This window comes from Salvelinus fontinalis, chromosome 37, assembly GCF_029448725.1.
Source record: "Salvelinus fontinalis isolate EN_2023a chromosome 37, ASM2944872v1, whole genome shotgun sequence".
NCBI classification, from domain to species: Eukaryota; Metazoa; Chordata; class Actinopteri; order Salmoniformes; family Salmonidae; genus Salvelinus; species Salvelinus fontinalis.
This window is the reverse complement of record NC_074701.1, coordinates 28,959,765-28,971,942: the sequence shown is the minus strand read 5'-3', so window position 1 is coordinate 28,971,942 and position 12,178 is coordinate 28,959,765. Positions and strand designations below refer to the sequence as shown.

General features: G+C 44.2%; 1 protein-coding gene across 9 annotated transcripts in view; it reads left to right on the top strand.

Moving 5' to 3' along the window:
* Positions 1-12,178, top strand: part of LOC129836479 (mitogen-activated protein kinase kinase kinase kinase 3-like) — a 97,134-nt gene that overhangs the window by 78,763 nt on the left and 6,193 nt on the right. For 4 of the 9 annotated variants that reach the window (XM_055902732.1, XM_055902731.1, XM_055902729.1 and 1 more), the window contains 17 exons: positions 2,946-2,998; positions 4,138-4,176; positions 5,929-5,980; positions 6,284-6,593; positions 8,429-8,535; positions 8,724-8,765; positions 8,941-9,025; positions 9,530-9,609; positions 9,730-9,790; positions 10,112-10,229; positions 10,329-10,387; positions 10,612-10,715; positions 10,926-11,097; positions 11,189-11,257; positions 11,374-11,466; positions 11,679-11,749; positions 11,925-11,980. In XM_055902732.1, coding sequence (XP_055758707.1) covers positions 2,946-2,998; positions 4,138-4,176; positions 5,929-5,980; positions 6,284-6,593; positions 8,429-8,535; positions 8,724-8,765; positions 8,941-9,025; positions 9,530-9,609; positions 9,730-9,790; positions 10,112-10,229; positions 10,329-10,387; positions 10,612-10,715; positions 10,926-11,097; positions 11,189-11,257; positions 11,374-11,466; positions 11,679-11,749; positions 11,925-11,980 — 1,571 coding nt within the window. The remainder of the gene's footprint in view (positions 1-2,945; positions 2,999-4,137; positions 4,177-5,928; positions 5,981-6,283; positions 6,594-8,428; positions 8,536-8,723; positions 8,766-8,940; positions 9,026-9,529; positions 9,610-9,729; positions 9,791-10,111; positions 10,230-10,328; positions 10,388-10,611; positions 10,716-10,925; positions 11,098-11,188; positions 11,258-11,373; positions 11,467-11,678; positions 11,750-11,924; positions 11,981-12,178) is intronic. The other 5 variants (XM_055902738.1, XM_055902735.1, XM_055902734.1 and 2 more) reach the window with 2 other exon arrangements.

Sequence of the window (12,178 nt, the reverse complement as noted above, 5' to 3'; positions counted from 1 at the left end):
TTACAGGAAAATGCCACGGGCACAATCTGATGTGTGTAGACATTTCACTGCAGCTAATGTAGAAGGAAAAGCTGTGTACATTTGCAAATATTGTGCCAAATCATATGTGAAGAATGCAAAAAAGATGTAGAATCATCTGGCAAAGTGCATAAAGTTCCCTCAGCGCTCACAACAAGCAACCTCTGACAAAAGTCCCTCTACTTCTATTCGAGGTGAAAATGATGAATCCGACACCTTATCGATAGCAACAGCTCATAGTCCTCCTGGAATCCGAAGTTTTTTTGACTCAATGGAGGAACGTAGTCAGAGAAATGCTGATGAATGTCTTGCTCGAGCTGTTTATGCAACTGATTCACCTCTGATGCTCACAGGCAATGTGTATTGGGAGAGATTTCTGAATGTTCTTTGCCCAGCATGCACCCCTCCAACCAGACATGCTTTATCTACTCATTTGCTGGATGCAGAGTTCATGTGAAGGTCAAGCAAATCATAGAGAAATTAGATTGTATTGCAATCATCTCTGATGGGTGGTCGAATGTTCGTGGGCAAGGAATAATTAACTACATCTCCACCCCTCAACCAGTATTCTACAAGAGCACAGACACAAGGGACAACAGACACACCGGTCTTTACATTGCAGATGAGCTGAAGGCAGTCATCAATGACCTTGGACCACAGGAGGTATTTGCACTGGTGACAGACAATGCTGCGTACATGAAGGCTGCTTGGTCTAAAGTGGAGGAGTCCTACCCTCACATCACACCCATTGGCTGTGCTGCTCATACATTGAATCTGCTCATCAAGGACATCATGGCACTGAAAACAATGGATACACTCTACAAGAGAGCCAAGGAAATGGTTAGGTATGTGAAAGGTCATGAAGTTATAGCAGCAATCTATCTCACCAAGCAAAGTGAGAAGAATAAGAGCACCACATTGAAGCTGCCCAGCAACACCCGTTGGGGTGGTGTCATCATCATGTTTGACAATCTCCTGAAGGGGAAGGAGTCTCTCCAAGCAATGGCCATATCACAGTCTGCCGATATGGACAGCCTCATCAAGAGGATCCTCCTGGATGATGTATTTTGGGAGAGAGTGGTAAGCCTAAAACTCCTGAAACCTATAGCAGTAGCCATTGCATGGATTGAGAGAGACAATGCCATCCTTTCTGATGTTCAGACTCTGCTTGCTGTAATGTAAGAGAAGAAATCCGTACTGCCTTGCCCACTTCACTGTCACCTCCAAGCAGAGGAAACAAGCGTGAAACAAGCGTCAAAAAGCGTGAAGACTTCTGCCTGAAGCCCATACATGCCGCAGAGTACATGTTGGACCCCAAGTATGCTGGCAAGAGCATACTTGGCCACCTGGTGGAAGGGACTTTGTGGATCTGAGGCTCTTTCCCCTGTTGCCTCCATCATCCTCCAAATCCCACCAACATCAGCCGCCTCTGGTCTTTGTTTGGAAACACACACACACCAAAGCACACAACAGGCTGACAAATACAAGGGTTGAAATATTTGTGGCCATCCGGGCATATTTGAGACTTTTTGAGCCTGACAACAAGCCATCCTCAACAAGGTTGGAAAGTGACCGTGAAGATGAGGCCTCAGTCTGATGTTCAAGAGGTGAACATTGAGGAGGTCCAGGGAGAAGATATGGAAGCCTGAGAGGAAGCCAACCAAAGCTTTAGTTTCAAGACTATCATTTTACAGATGAATGTTGAAAATGTTTTTGGGAAATGCGATGAATCATTCAATATTCCCTTTCTTTTGTTGTTCAGTGAAATCATCCCATGTGAAGAGTCAACTCATTTAATTAAAGGTCATTTATAGTTTTTTTTTATTTCTATTGGAAGGATTGAATCATTTGCAATTATGTCTACTTATGATAAGGTAAAAAGTGTATGTTTCTGTCTCCATATGGTATGGTAAATATATCAATGAAAAAACATCTACATTTAAATGGTATTAATATTAATTTCCGTTAATTCCCATATATTCCCATTAATTCCCACGGACAGTTTCCACCTCTGAATATGTCCCAAAATGTGCAACCCTACCCGCAATGATACTGTTCATTCAAGTCAGTCACATTGATGCAGTACACACACACACACACACACACACACACACACACACACACACACACACACACACACACACACACACACAGATGAGTATGTTATGTGAATGATATGAATGGAAAATCTACTGTATAGAGGTATCTCAGCAGAATTAGCTGCAACGGTATGGGCGAAGGGTGGTGTGTATGTTCCATAGTGCAAAATGCTGTCATATCCCTTTTATCGCACATGCACATTAGAAACATCTATCATAATTAGAAACATCTTTCATAATTAGAAACATCTTTCATAATTAGAAACATCTATCATAATTAGAAACATCTTTCATAATTAGAAACATCTATCATAATTAGAAACATCTTTCATAATTAGAAACATCTTTCATAATTAGAAACTATCATCATTAGAAACATCTTTCATAATTAGAAACATCTATCATAATTAGAAACATCTATCATAATTAGAAACATCTTTCATAATTATAAACTATCATCATTAGAAACTCACAATTCAGTGGTTTTTCTCTTAGCAGCACTGCAGTGGTGACCTCTGACCTGTAGTGTCATCAGCCTTGCCAGCCCCTGAGGTTATTCTCACGGAGTCAAGGTCCTGTAATGTCCTGGATGGCATGTTCATTTGTGTCATCAGTGTGACCAGGGAGTCATTGAGGTTACACCACACTCAGCCTTGTCTCTCTCCACACAATCTCTAAGTATTTGTAGGTGTTGTGTGTATGCATGTGTCTCAGCTCTTAATATAGTTGATGCCGTACAGTAGGTAACCTCAGCCATGGTGCCTTTCCACATTGACTGTGTGTCGTCGTGTTTCAGAAACAGTCCTGTAATTGTGATATGCCTCCTAGGATCTTCAACGGGACTATGGACATGAATCTCCAAGCCTGGTGGGAGGGAACAAGTAAGTCACTCTTTCTGGGTTTCTACTCCTCTTCCTCCACCTTTCATCCTCCTCCTCTGTTCTTCCTGTCCCTTCCCTATGCTTGATCATCTCCTCCCTATCTCTCCTTCATCTCTTCTCCTTGCCTCTCCAGCTCTCCTCTCTTCTTCTTTCAACTGTCCTCGCCTCCCCCACTCTCTCTCCTCTCTTCTTCACCTTCTCTTGTCCTCACCTCCCCCGCTCTCCCTTCCCCGCTCCTGTCCTCCTGTTTTATCTGTATAGGGATTAGCCCGAGCAGATGGTGGTGTGGTACTGAGAGGTGACTTCCTGTAGAGAGAAAGGCATCTGATGCGTCTGATCATTTATTCATGACACCTTTCCTGGAACTCAGCTCAGAAGAAGTGCCCTGTAAGGTGTGTGTGTGTGTGTGTGTGTGTGTGTGTGTGTGTGTGTGTGTGTGTGTGTGTGTGTGTGTGTGTGTGTGTGTGTGTGTGTGTGTGTGTGTGTGTGTGTGTGTGTGTGTGTGTGTGTGTGTGTGTGTGTGTGTGTGATAACATAGACAGACTCGCTGCTGCTTAAACCTAGAATGATCTGCTCCATAGCAGGATGGGATGGATTGATAGATGGTGTGTTTTCAGTGTATAGGATAAATCAGACGAGGATTATTGAAAAAGCCACTCCTTCCAGATCTGAGGCACTGAATCTTATTCTGTTATCTGATTACTGAACAATTGATGTCCACATTCCTTCTCCCACTGGACAGCCTCATAGGGTTCATATTCAAATTTTCTCTCATGCACACCCACGTGCATACACAAACACACTGTTGCTTACACATAGCTGACCTGACAGCTTCACACATCCCAGGTGAGTGTACAGCTTTGAGTGGCTACGGTAAATGTTCGATGGGTTATGACGTCATCTCAGCTGGGATGAAACTCACACACTATCACACTCAAGTACGCTGAATTAATCTTCTCTGCGGTTTCCATGGGTTTTTGCCCTGTAGCATAAAAAAAATGTTGTGTTAAATTAGGTCAAAACCCCCCTCTGAGAAATAACACCTTTACTCATGTCATGTGCGATTCTGTCACTGAGTTGACACTTTTTGTCCTCCATTTTTAACTTCTCCTTCGTTCGTTTCACACGTTACTTGACAGGAGTCTTCTCAAATTAGTGGAGGAGGAGATTAAGCAGAGGTGAGTTAGGCCACGCCCCACAGGACTCCACCTGCAACTGCTCTGGTTTTTGATTCGCTGACGCGCCCCAACCGCGCCCACCCCAGCAGCCTATCAGTGTTAACCCAGGACTAATCCAGCCAATCAGTGTCAAGCTAAATGTATCTGCTCTGACTGCTGCGTTATGGCTTGACTATGTTGTGTCCATTGTTGTTCAATGCTTACAGTCAGTGCAGGCTGCCCTGTGAGATCACCTGACACCGTGAACTTCAACAAAGCATGGCTTATACACTGACTTATTACTTAGTATAAGCCTTATCTAGTTACACAGTCTATATTGAAATCACCCAGCCCTATTAGCAAAATATTGTATTAAGGTTTAGTAAGACATATTCCTATTTGGTTTAATTCTATAGCAATGTAGTTCTTTAGTTATGCTGTACCTTTATGTAGTTTAAGTGTTGTCATTATGTTACCCTAGTCGTGTAGTTGAGTTAATTTCCCAGTGGGTGAAAGAGGAGAGCAGCTTGACTTTGTCTCTTGGCCTCTTTGCCTTGCTGTGAGCCCCCCATCTATCTCCATCTCCTCAGGGGACATATGGCCTCTTTGCCTTGCTGTGAGCCCCCCCCCCCCCACTCTCCAATCTCCTCAGGGGTCACATTTAGAGGCTGATTGATGAAACTCAACTGTAAGTCCTCGTGTTTTAGTCCATCCGCCCTCTCTGATGAGGAAGACGGCTACCTCTTCCAGTTTCATTCACACATCTTCATGCCGCGTTCCACTCTACGCCCGTGCTGTGCCTTTAGTGCCCTCCTGTGCTCCCTCCCTGGCCAAAAACCCCTCTCCGTCTGTCTCTGCGCCTCCAGTAGCCCTGTTTCCTCCCACAGTGGAGTTTGATCTTCGGACTCAGACTTGGGTCTTGTTCATTCACGCAGTAGAGCAGAACTATCTAAAAGTTTCTGACACATTTCATGTTTCCTCTAAGCAGTCTAGCTGACTGTGCTCCCATCGTCTTCCATCTGTAAGATAATGAACGTGATTGTTGTCATGTTTGGGTTCTATGGTCAGACTGTGCGTAACCCCTGCCGTCCCTCATCTGTTTCTTCGTGTGTGTTCATCATTCTGTGACACCTACTTCCATGCTTGCTGATCTCAGTGTGTGTTCATAGCGCCTGTTTGCCATCTGTTTCCAATGTGGGTTCTCGCTGCTTGTATCCTTACTGTTGACATGGCTGTCTTGGGGTCCATCCCCAACCCTCTGGTTTAACCCAGTGACACTTGGTTTGTGTTCTCTCATGGTGACGTTGAACTTGTGACTCCGTTTCATTGGTGCCATGTCTGTGTCTGTCGTGATTGAGGGGTTGATAGTGTTCTCTGATTGATGCCATGTCTATGTCCGTCATGATTGAGTGGTATCTGATTGGATCATACTGTACATACACATTACATTGACTGGGCCTTTGAGATATCCTGTTCAAGGGAATGCTAACATATTGTGTGTCAGTTGTCTTGTGGTGTTTTCGGGGGTTGACAGACCTTTGTTGTCTTTACCCACAACTGTCCTGTTGTCTCAAACTACGTTGTGTTACTTAGTTGTCTAACACTGTGTTGTGATAGGGGACCATGTTGTTAGTGATAGTCTGTCACTGTGTCTGTCATTCTGTGTTAACACTTATTGTGACAACATTGTTTTATAATTGTCAATATGTGGAACCTTCTGAATCTTGTCACTGTCTTACAAAACTAACCCCACCTCAATCTCTTTCCCTCTAGCAAACACAGTACCATAATGAGGCCGAAAGTCCCACCCCCACTTCCCCCCAAGGTAGGACCACCAGCATATATCATACTACAGCATTTTGGATCACGATCAAACAACCAAGCCTACTATTTAGTGGAAAGGACCCTTGAGCAAAATTCAGTGTTGCATACATCAATATTTTCTCTCAAAGCTAATTCAAACTATTGACGTTACATTTGTAAGATGGGCAGCAGAGCTTGACAAATTAGGAATGAAAGGGCAAGCATTAATCAACCTCTAGAGATTGTCTACCTTTCTGCTGTCTCTGTCTCTCTTACTCTCTGTCTCTGTGTCTCCTCTCTCCATTTTCTCCCACTCTCCCTCCAGCCCAAATCTATCTGTCCGCCCCAGGAGAGCCCATCCCAGGGAGAGGATGATGTAGGCGGAGGGGGGACCATCAAGCGCTGCCCCGTACCCGAGAGCCCCGCACGACCTGCCTCAAATGTACCCCCCCGCCCTCCACCCCCACGCCTGCCCCCCCTCAGACGCAGTAGCCTAGGTAACGAGAGTACACAGAGCCAGGCTGGCTCAGAGCCCGAGGGGAATGATGCTGGGAGCTTTAGGCATTTCTGGGAGTGGCTTCATGCCCCACATACGGAAGAGGAGTTGGAAGATGTGTTGGAGGAGGAAGAAGAGAGTAAGGCCGGCCGATTGGTAGCCCCGTAGACGTCACTCCTCCCTGATTGGTTGTTAGTTCCATCAATCAGCGTCCGCAGTGTCTCACACCTTCTCTCCCTCCCTCCTCCTTTCCTCTGTCCGTCTGTGGATGTATACAATGCCTTCGGAAAGTATTCTGACCCCTTGTCTTTTTCCACATTTTGTTACGTTACAGGCTGTATTAAATGTATTAAATATAATAAAAATCCTCAGCAGGCTACACACAATACCCCATAAGGACAAAGCGAAAACAGGTTTTTAGAAATGTTTGCAAATTTGTTAAAAATAAAAACGATACCTTATATTCAGACCCTTTGCTATGAGACTCGAAATTTAGCTCAGCTGCATCCTGTTTCCATTGATCATCCTTGAGATGTTTCTACAACTTGATTGGAGTCTGTGGATATGGGTGAATGTTCCAGAAGGACAACCATCTCTGCAGCACTCCACCAATCAGGCCTTTATGGTAGAGTGGCCAGACGGAAGCCACTCCTCAGTAAAAGGCACATGACAGCCTGCTTGGAGTTTGCCTAAAGGCACCTAAAGGACTCTCACACCATGAGAAACAAGATTCTCTGGTCTGATGAAAGCAAGATTGAACTCTTTGGCCTGAATGCCAAGCGTCACGTCTGGATGAAACCTGGCACCATCCCTACGGTGAAGCTTGGTGGTGGCAGCACCATGCTGTGGGGATGTTTTTCAGTGGCAGGTACTGGGAAACTAATAACGAACGAGGCAAAGATGAACGGAGCAAAGTACAGAGAGATCCTTGAAGAAAACCTGCTCCAGAGCGCTCAGGACATCAGACTGGGGCGAAGATTCACCTTCCAACAGGACAACGACCCTAAGCACACAGCCAAGACAATGCAGGAGTGGCTTCGGGACAAGTCTCTGAATGACCTTGAGTGGCCCAGCCAGAGCCCAGACTTGAACCCGATCGAACATCTCTGGCGAGACCTGAAAATATCTGTGCAGCAACACTCCCCATCCAACCTGACAGACCTCCCCAAATATAGGTGTGCCAAGTTTGTAGCTTTATACCCAAGAAGACTCGAGGCTGTAATCGTTGCCAAACGTACTGAGTAAGGGTCTGAATACTTATGTAAATGTGATATTTCAGTTTATTTTTACAAATTAGCACAATTTTTTTTTTTTATAGAGTTTTTGCTTTGTCATTATAGGGTATTGTGTGTAGATTGATGAGGGGGGAAAAACAATTTTAGAATATGGCTGTAATGTAACAAAATGTGGAAAGAGTAAAGAGGTCTGAATACTTTCTGAGTGTTGTGTTGCTGCAGTCATGTGACTCTGTCTGTAACCAATCTCCTGCCTCCTCTCCCATCGTTGATATCACATGTTGTCCATGCTCAATCAAAATGTAATGGAACTCTCTGAATGGAATCAAGCATTCGAAATGTGATGCGCCATTCTCAGCTCAGTGTGTTAGCATGATCGAATCATTTAGTTTGAGAGATGTCCCACTCTTGTAATCCAAACCAAATATATTCCATTAATACTGATTAGTAGTAGTTCGATTTTAGCATATGTGTGTACGTCTCAGTAGAACACTCACACCATTGAGCTACTGTCTTCAGGCAGCCCAATTCTGAGCTTTTTCCACTCATTTGTCATTTGACCTCAGACTGCTCTTTTGCTTATAATTGGGCAAAAGATCTGAATTAGACTGCCTGTGTAAGTGCCGCTTTAATCTCATGCGTGTGAAATACCACACACATACACACACACACACAAACACACACAGAGGCATGCACACACTCACCGAGGTAAGTGTAATAAACATGTCTCCTGCTGCAGGTAATGGATTGAGCTCTCACCAGAATGGAGAAAAGGACAGTGCTGCAGAGAGGCAGTCCACCATGCCCCCTAGTGTCCCCATACGGAAAGACAAGAAGGACATTCCAGTAATGCCACCAGATCCCGCACACTCTCCTTATTAACACTGACATTTCAATACATTCCTCTCACACTAGGGCATCACCATATTGATTATTATTAAAGCCAGTAAACCATTCATCTAAAACTAATGTGGACCAGTGATCATTGACCTTATCTGTGTCTCTCTGTATGCATCTCCTCCCCCTCTTTTCAGAAGCCAATCAGTAATGGTCTCCCACCCACACCCAAGGTCCATGTGAGTATGATGCCGCCTTTACAGACACGCCAACTTACTGAAACTTTATGAATCCAAGTCAACTATGGTGTTGACCTCTAAAATGGAGCTTTCAAAACAAGACATTTCAAGAGAAGATTACTATTGTGTTTGGCTTCCCTCTAACTGTCCAACCTCCATCGTTCTTGCTCCTCAGATGGGGGCCTGTTTCTCCAAGGTGTTCAACGGCTGCCCGTTGAAAATCCACTGTGCCACGTCCTGGATCAACCCAGACACCAGAGGTAGGACACTGGGAAAACAACGTAGCCTATCAGTGACTTGGGTGTCACTTTTTACAGCTTTATTGTCATGACTTATTAGATGAATCATTGCCATGATGATGATTTTGATTAAAGGGGTACTTCAGGATTTTGGCAATGAAGTACTTTATCTGCTTCCCCAGAGTCAGATGGGTACCAACTCATGTATACCATTTTATTTCCGCATCCAGTATGAAGGAAGTTAGAGGTACTTTTGTGAGTCAATGCTAAGTAACATTAGCACAATGACTGGAAGTCTCTAGTATCTACTAGCATGCTAGCAGTTACCATGGACTTCCAGTCATTGCGCTAGTTAGCAATTGCGCTGATGCTAGTCATAAACTTCCTTTAAGCTGCACGCAGAGACATGTTTTTTATCCACGAGTTCATCTAGCTCTGGAAAAGTAGATAAAGGGCTTCATTGTCAAAATCCTGAAGTATCCATTTAACATGACTAATTGTCTCTTTGTTTTGTCTTTGTTTCAGACCAATATTTGATATTTGGTGCTGAGGAGGGGATCTACACTTTAAACCTGAATGAACTGCACGAGACGTCAATGGAGCAGGTTTGTTCTTTTCTCTTCTGGTTGAGGTAACATCTTGCTCACAATGCTTTTTTTCTTCAATAGAGGATTCTGAATGTTATCAAATCTTCATTGGGTCTCTCAATCTCCTTCTGTCCCCAGCTCTTTCCCCGGCGTTGCACTTGGCTTTATGTTATGAACAACTGCTTGCTCTCTATATCCGGTAAGACTATCTTGGACCTATAGTGTCTTACGTTTGTTCTGTATTTATTCATGGTTTTGCAGTAGTAGGGGTAATGTGCTGCTCTGACATTTTGACATTTCTCTGCCAAAAAGTACACATTTAAGAGGCACTTCAAAAGTTTTACTCTGGAAAATTGAGGCAGGTATTTCTCTGTTTAAATGATGTCTGCCTTTTCCCCAAAAATATAACCTTGCCCTGTAAGGTGTGTTTTGGAAGCAGACCTTTTATTTTTGGGGTCATAAATTGCCTTTTTAAAGTTCTAGAAGTCCAGCTGAAAATCCTATTTTGTTATTGCTTCAGGAAAAGCCTCCCAGCTCTACTCTCATAACGTAGCTGGTCTATTTGAGCATGCCCGGCAAATGCAGAAGTTACCCATGGCCATTCCCACACACAAACTCCCAGACAAAATGATTCCAAGGTAGGATATGTGAAGTATTTTCATTCATTTGGGTTTGAACTTGGGGTGTTTATCGGGATACATATAAAACTGAGTTCTTGTCCCTTGTGATCCTTGTAGGAAGTTTGCCGTATCTAATAAGATTCCAGATACAAAAGGTTGCCAAAAGTGCTGTGTGGGTGAGTGGATCACCCTTGCGAATCTGTGCACACACTACCACAAGCCGCTTTGGATAAACGCGTCTGCTAAATGGCATATATTATCAACATTCTTGACTTACAGTACAATTAAATAAGAGAAGTTGAGGATATTTCCGAATAATGCAAAAGACATATTGATAGAGTATAGCTCAGAGTTCAAAGACCGATTGTGAGAGACCTTGAATGTGTTTGTTTGTGTGCAGTGAGGAACCCATACAGCGGTCACAAGTACCTGTGTGGAGCGTTCCAGTCCAGTGTGGTTCTGCTGGAGTGGGTGGAGCCCATGCAGAAGTTCATGCTCATCAAGGTCAGTCAGTGTTTGGGTCAGTTCAGGTCATTCTGGGGCAGATTGACTGAGGATGATTAATGGGTTATAATGGACCCTATCTGGATTGGATAACCTAATGCAGTCCTGTTCAGGCAGCTTATTCGATTGGCTAAAGTAGCGTGCGAACATTGCTTGTCTTTCTGCTGTGTAACGGCATGCTAAATCTATCTCCTTTGGTCTCTCCTGTAGAACATCGACTTCCCCCTGCCCTGTCCTCTGGAGGTGTTTGAGATGCTGGTGGTACCAGAGCAGCAGTACCCTCTCATCTGTGTGGCCGTCAGCAAGGGCACCGAGCTCAGCCAAGTGGTCCGCTTCGGAACGGTCAACCCCAACTCAACATCGTCCTGGTTCACAGAGGCCGGTCAGTGGAACATGGTCGTCGCAGCGATGATGATGATGATCTTCATTAGGGCCATGATTGTCTCAAATTAGTTGTTTTTCTGTCCCCTCAGATACGCCCCAGACGTGTGTCATCCACGTCACCCAGTTGGAGAGGGACACCATATTAGTTTGTCTCGACAGTAAGTTTTACCTCCCGGCAACAACTTGACTAACCCAAAAAATCATTTTATTCTCAAATGAGAAATTCCAGCTTCTGCATCAGTAAATGAAACCATTAACTATTTTCTCTGCTCAGGGTGTATAAAGATAGTGAACCTACAGGGACGGTTGAAGTCAAGCAGGAAGTTATCTGCTGAGCTGACGTTTAACTTCCAGATCGAGGCGATAGGTACGTTTCCATAACCACGGCATTCACACTTCTACCCAGCCCAAAGAAACCAAAGACTGGGTCCTGTGGTGCTGAAAACAGATACTTCCTCCTGTGTGTACATCTCTACGCAGAAAGATAATTCCATATCCTAAGAAAGTTTTTTATGTGAAGCATTTCTCAGCTCGTATCGTGCTTTTTGTGGTCAGTGTAACATCCACGCGTCTTTGCAGTGTGTCTCCAAGATAGCGTTCTGGCGTTTTGGAGGCATGGTATGCAAGGGCGGAGTTTCAAGACCAATGAGGTAAGCAGAGGACGTGTAGGTGGGTGGCTGTCTGAGAGGAGGGGTTTGTTTGTGTACACTAGAGGGTGACTTTCCCCTGTCACGTCCCGGTCCTGTTTATAACAACAACAACAATGATCCCGTTGTATTTGTTTGAATATGATCTTAAATGATACTTTGTCTGTCGGCACCCCAGATCACCCAGGAGATCTCTGATAACACACGGATCTTCAGACTGCTGGGATCTGACAGGTGAGGACTGTAAGAGGGTCCAAGATGCACACGGTCACCTTACCTGACACACTTACACACACAGACTTACATACTTTGACCCCTTTCACTTTTACACTCGCAATGATATTTTTTAGAAATATTTCTCTTTTAGATATTTCACTTTTACATTGGCGACAACATTAACATGGATGTCGTCATGATGCCCAGTTTGTTTTC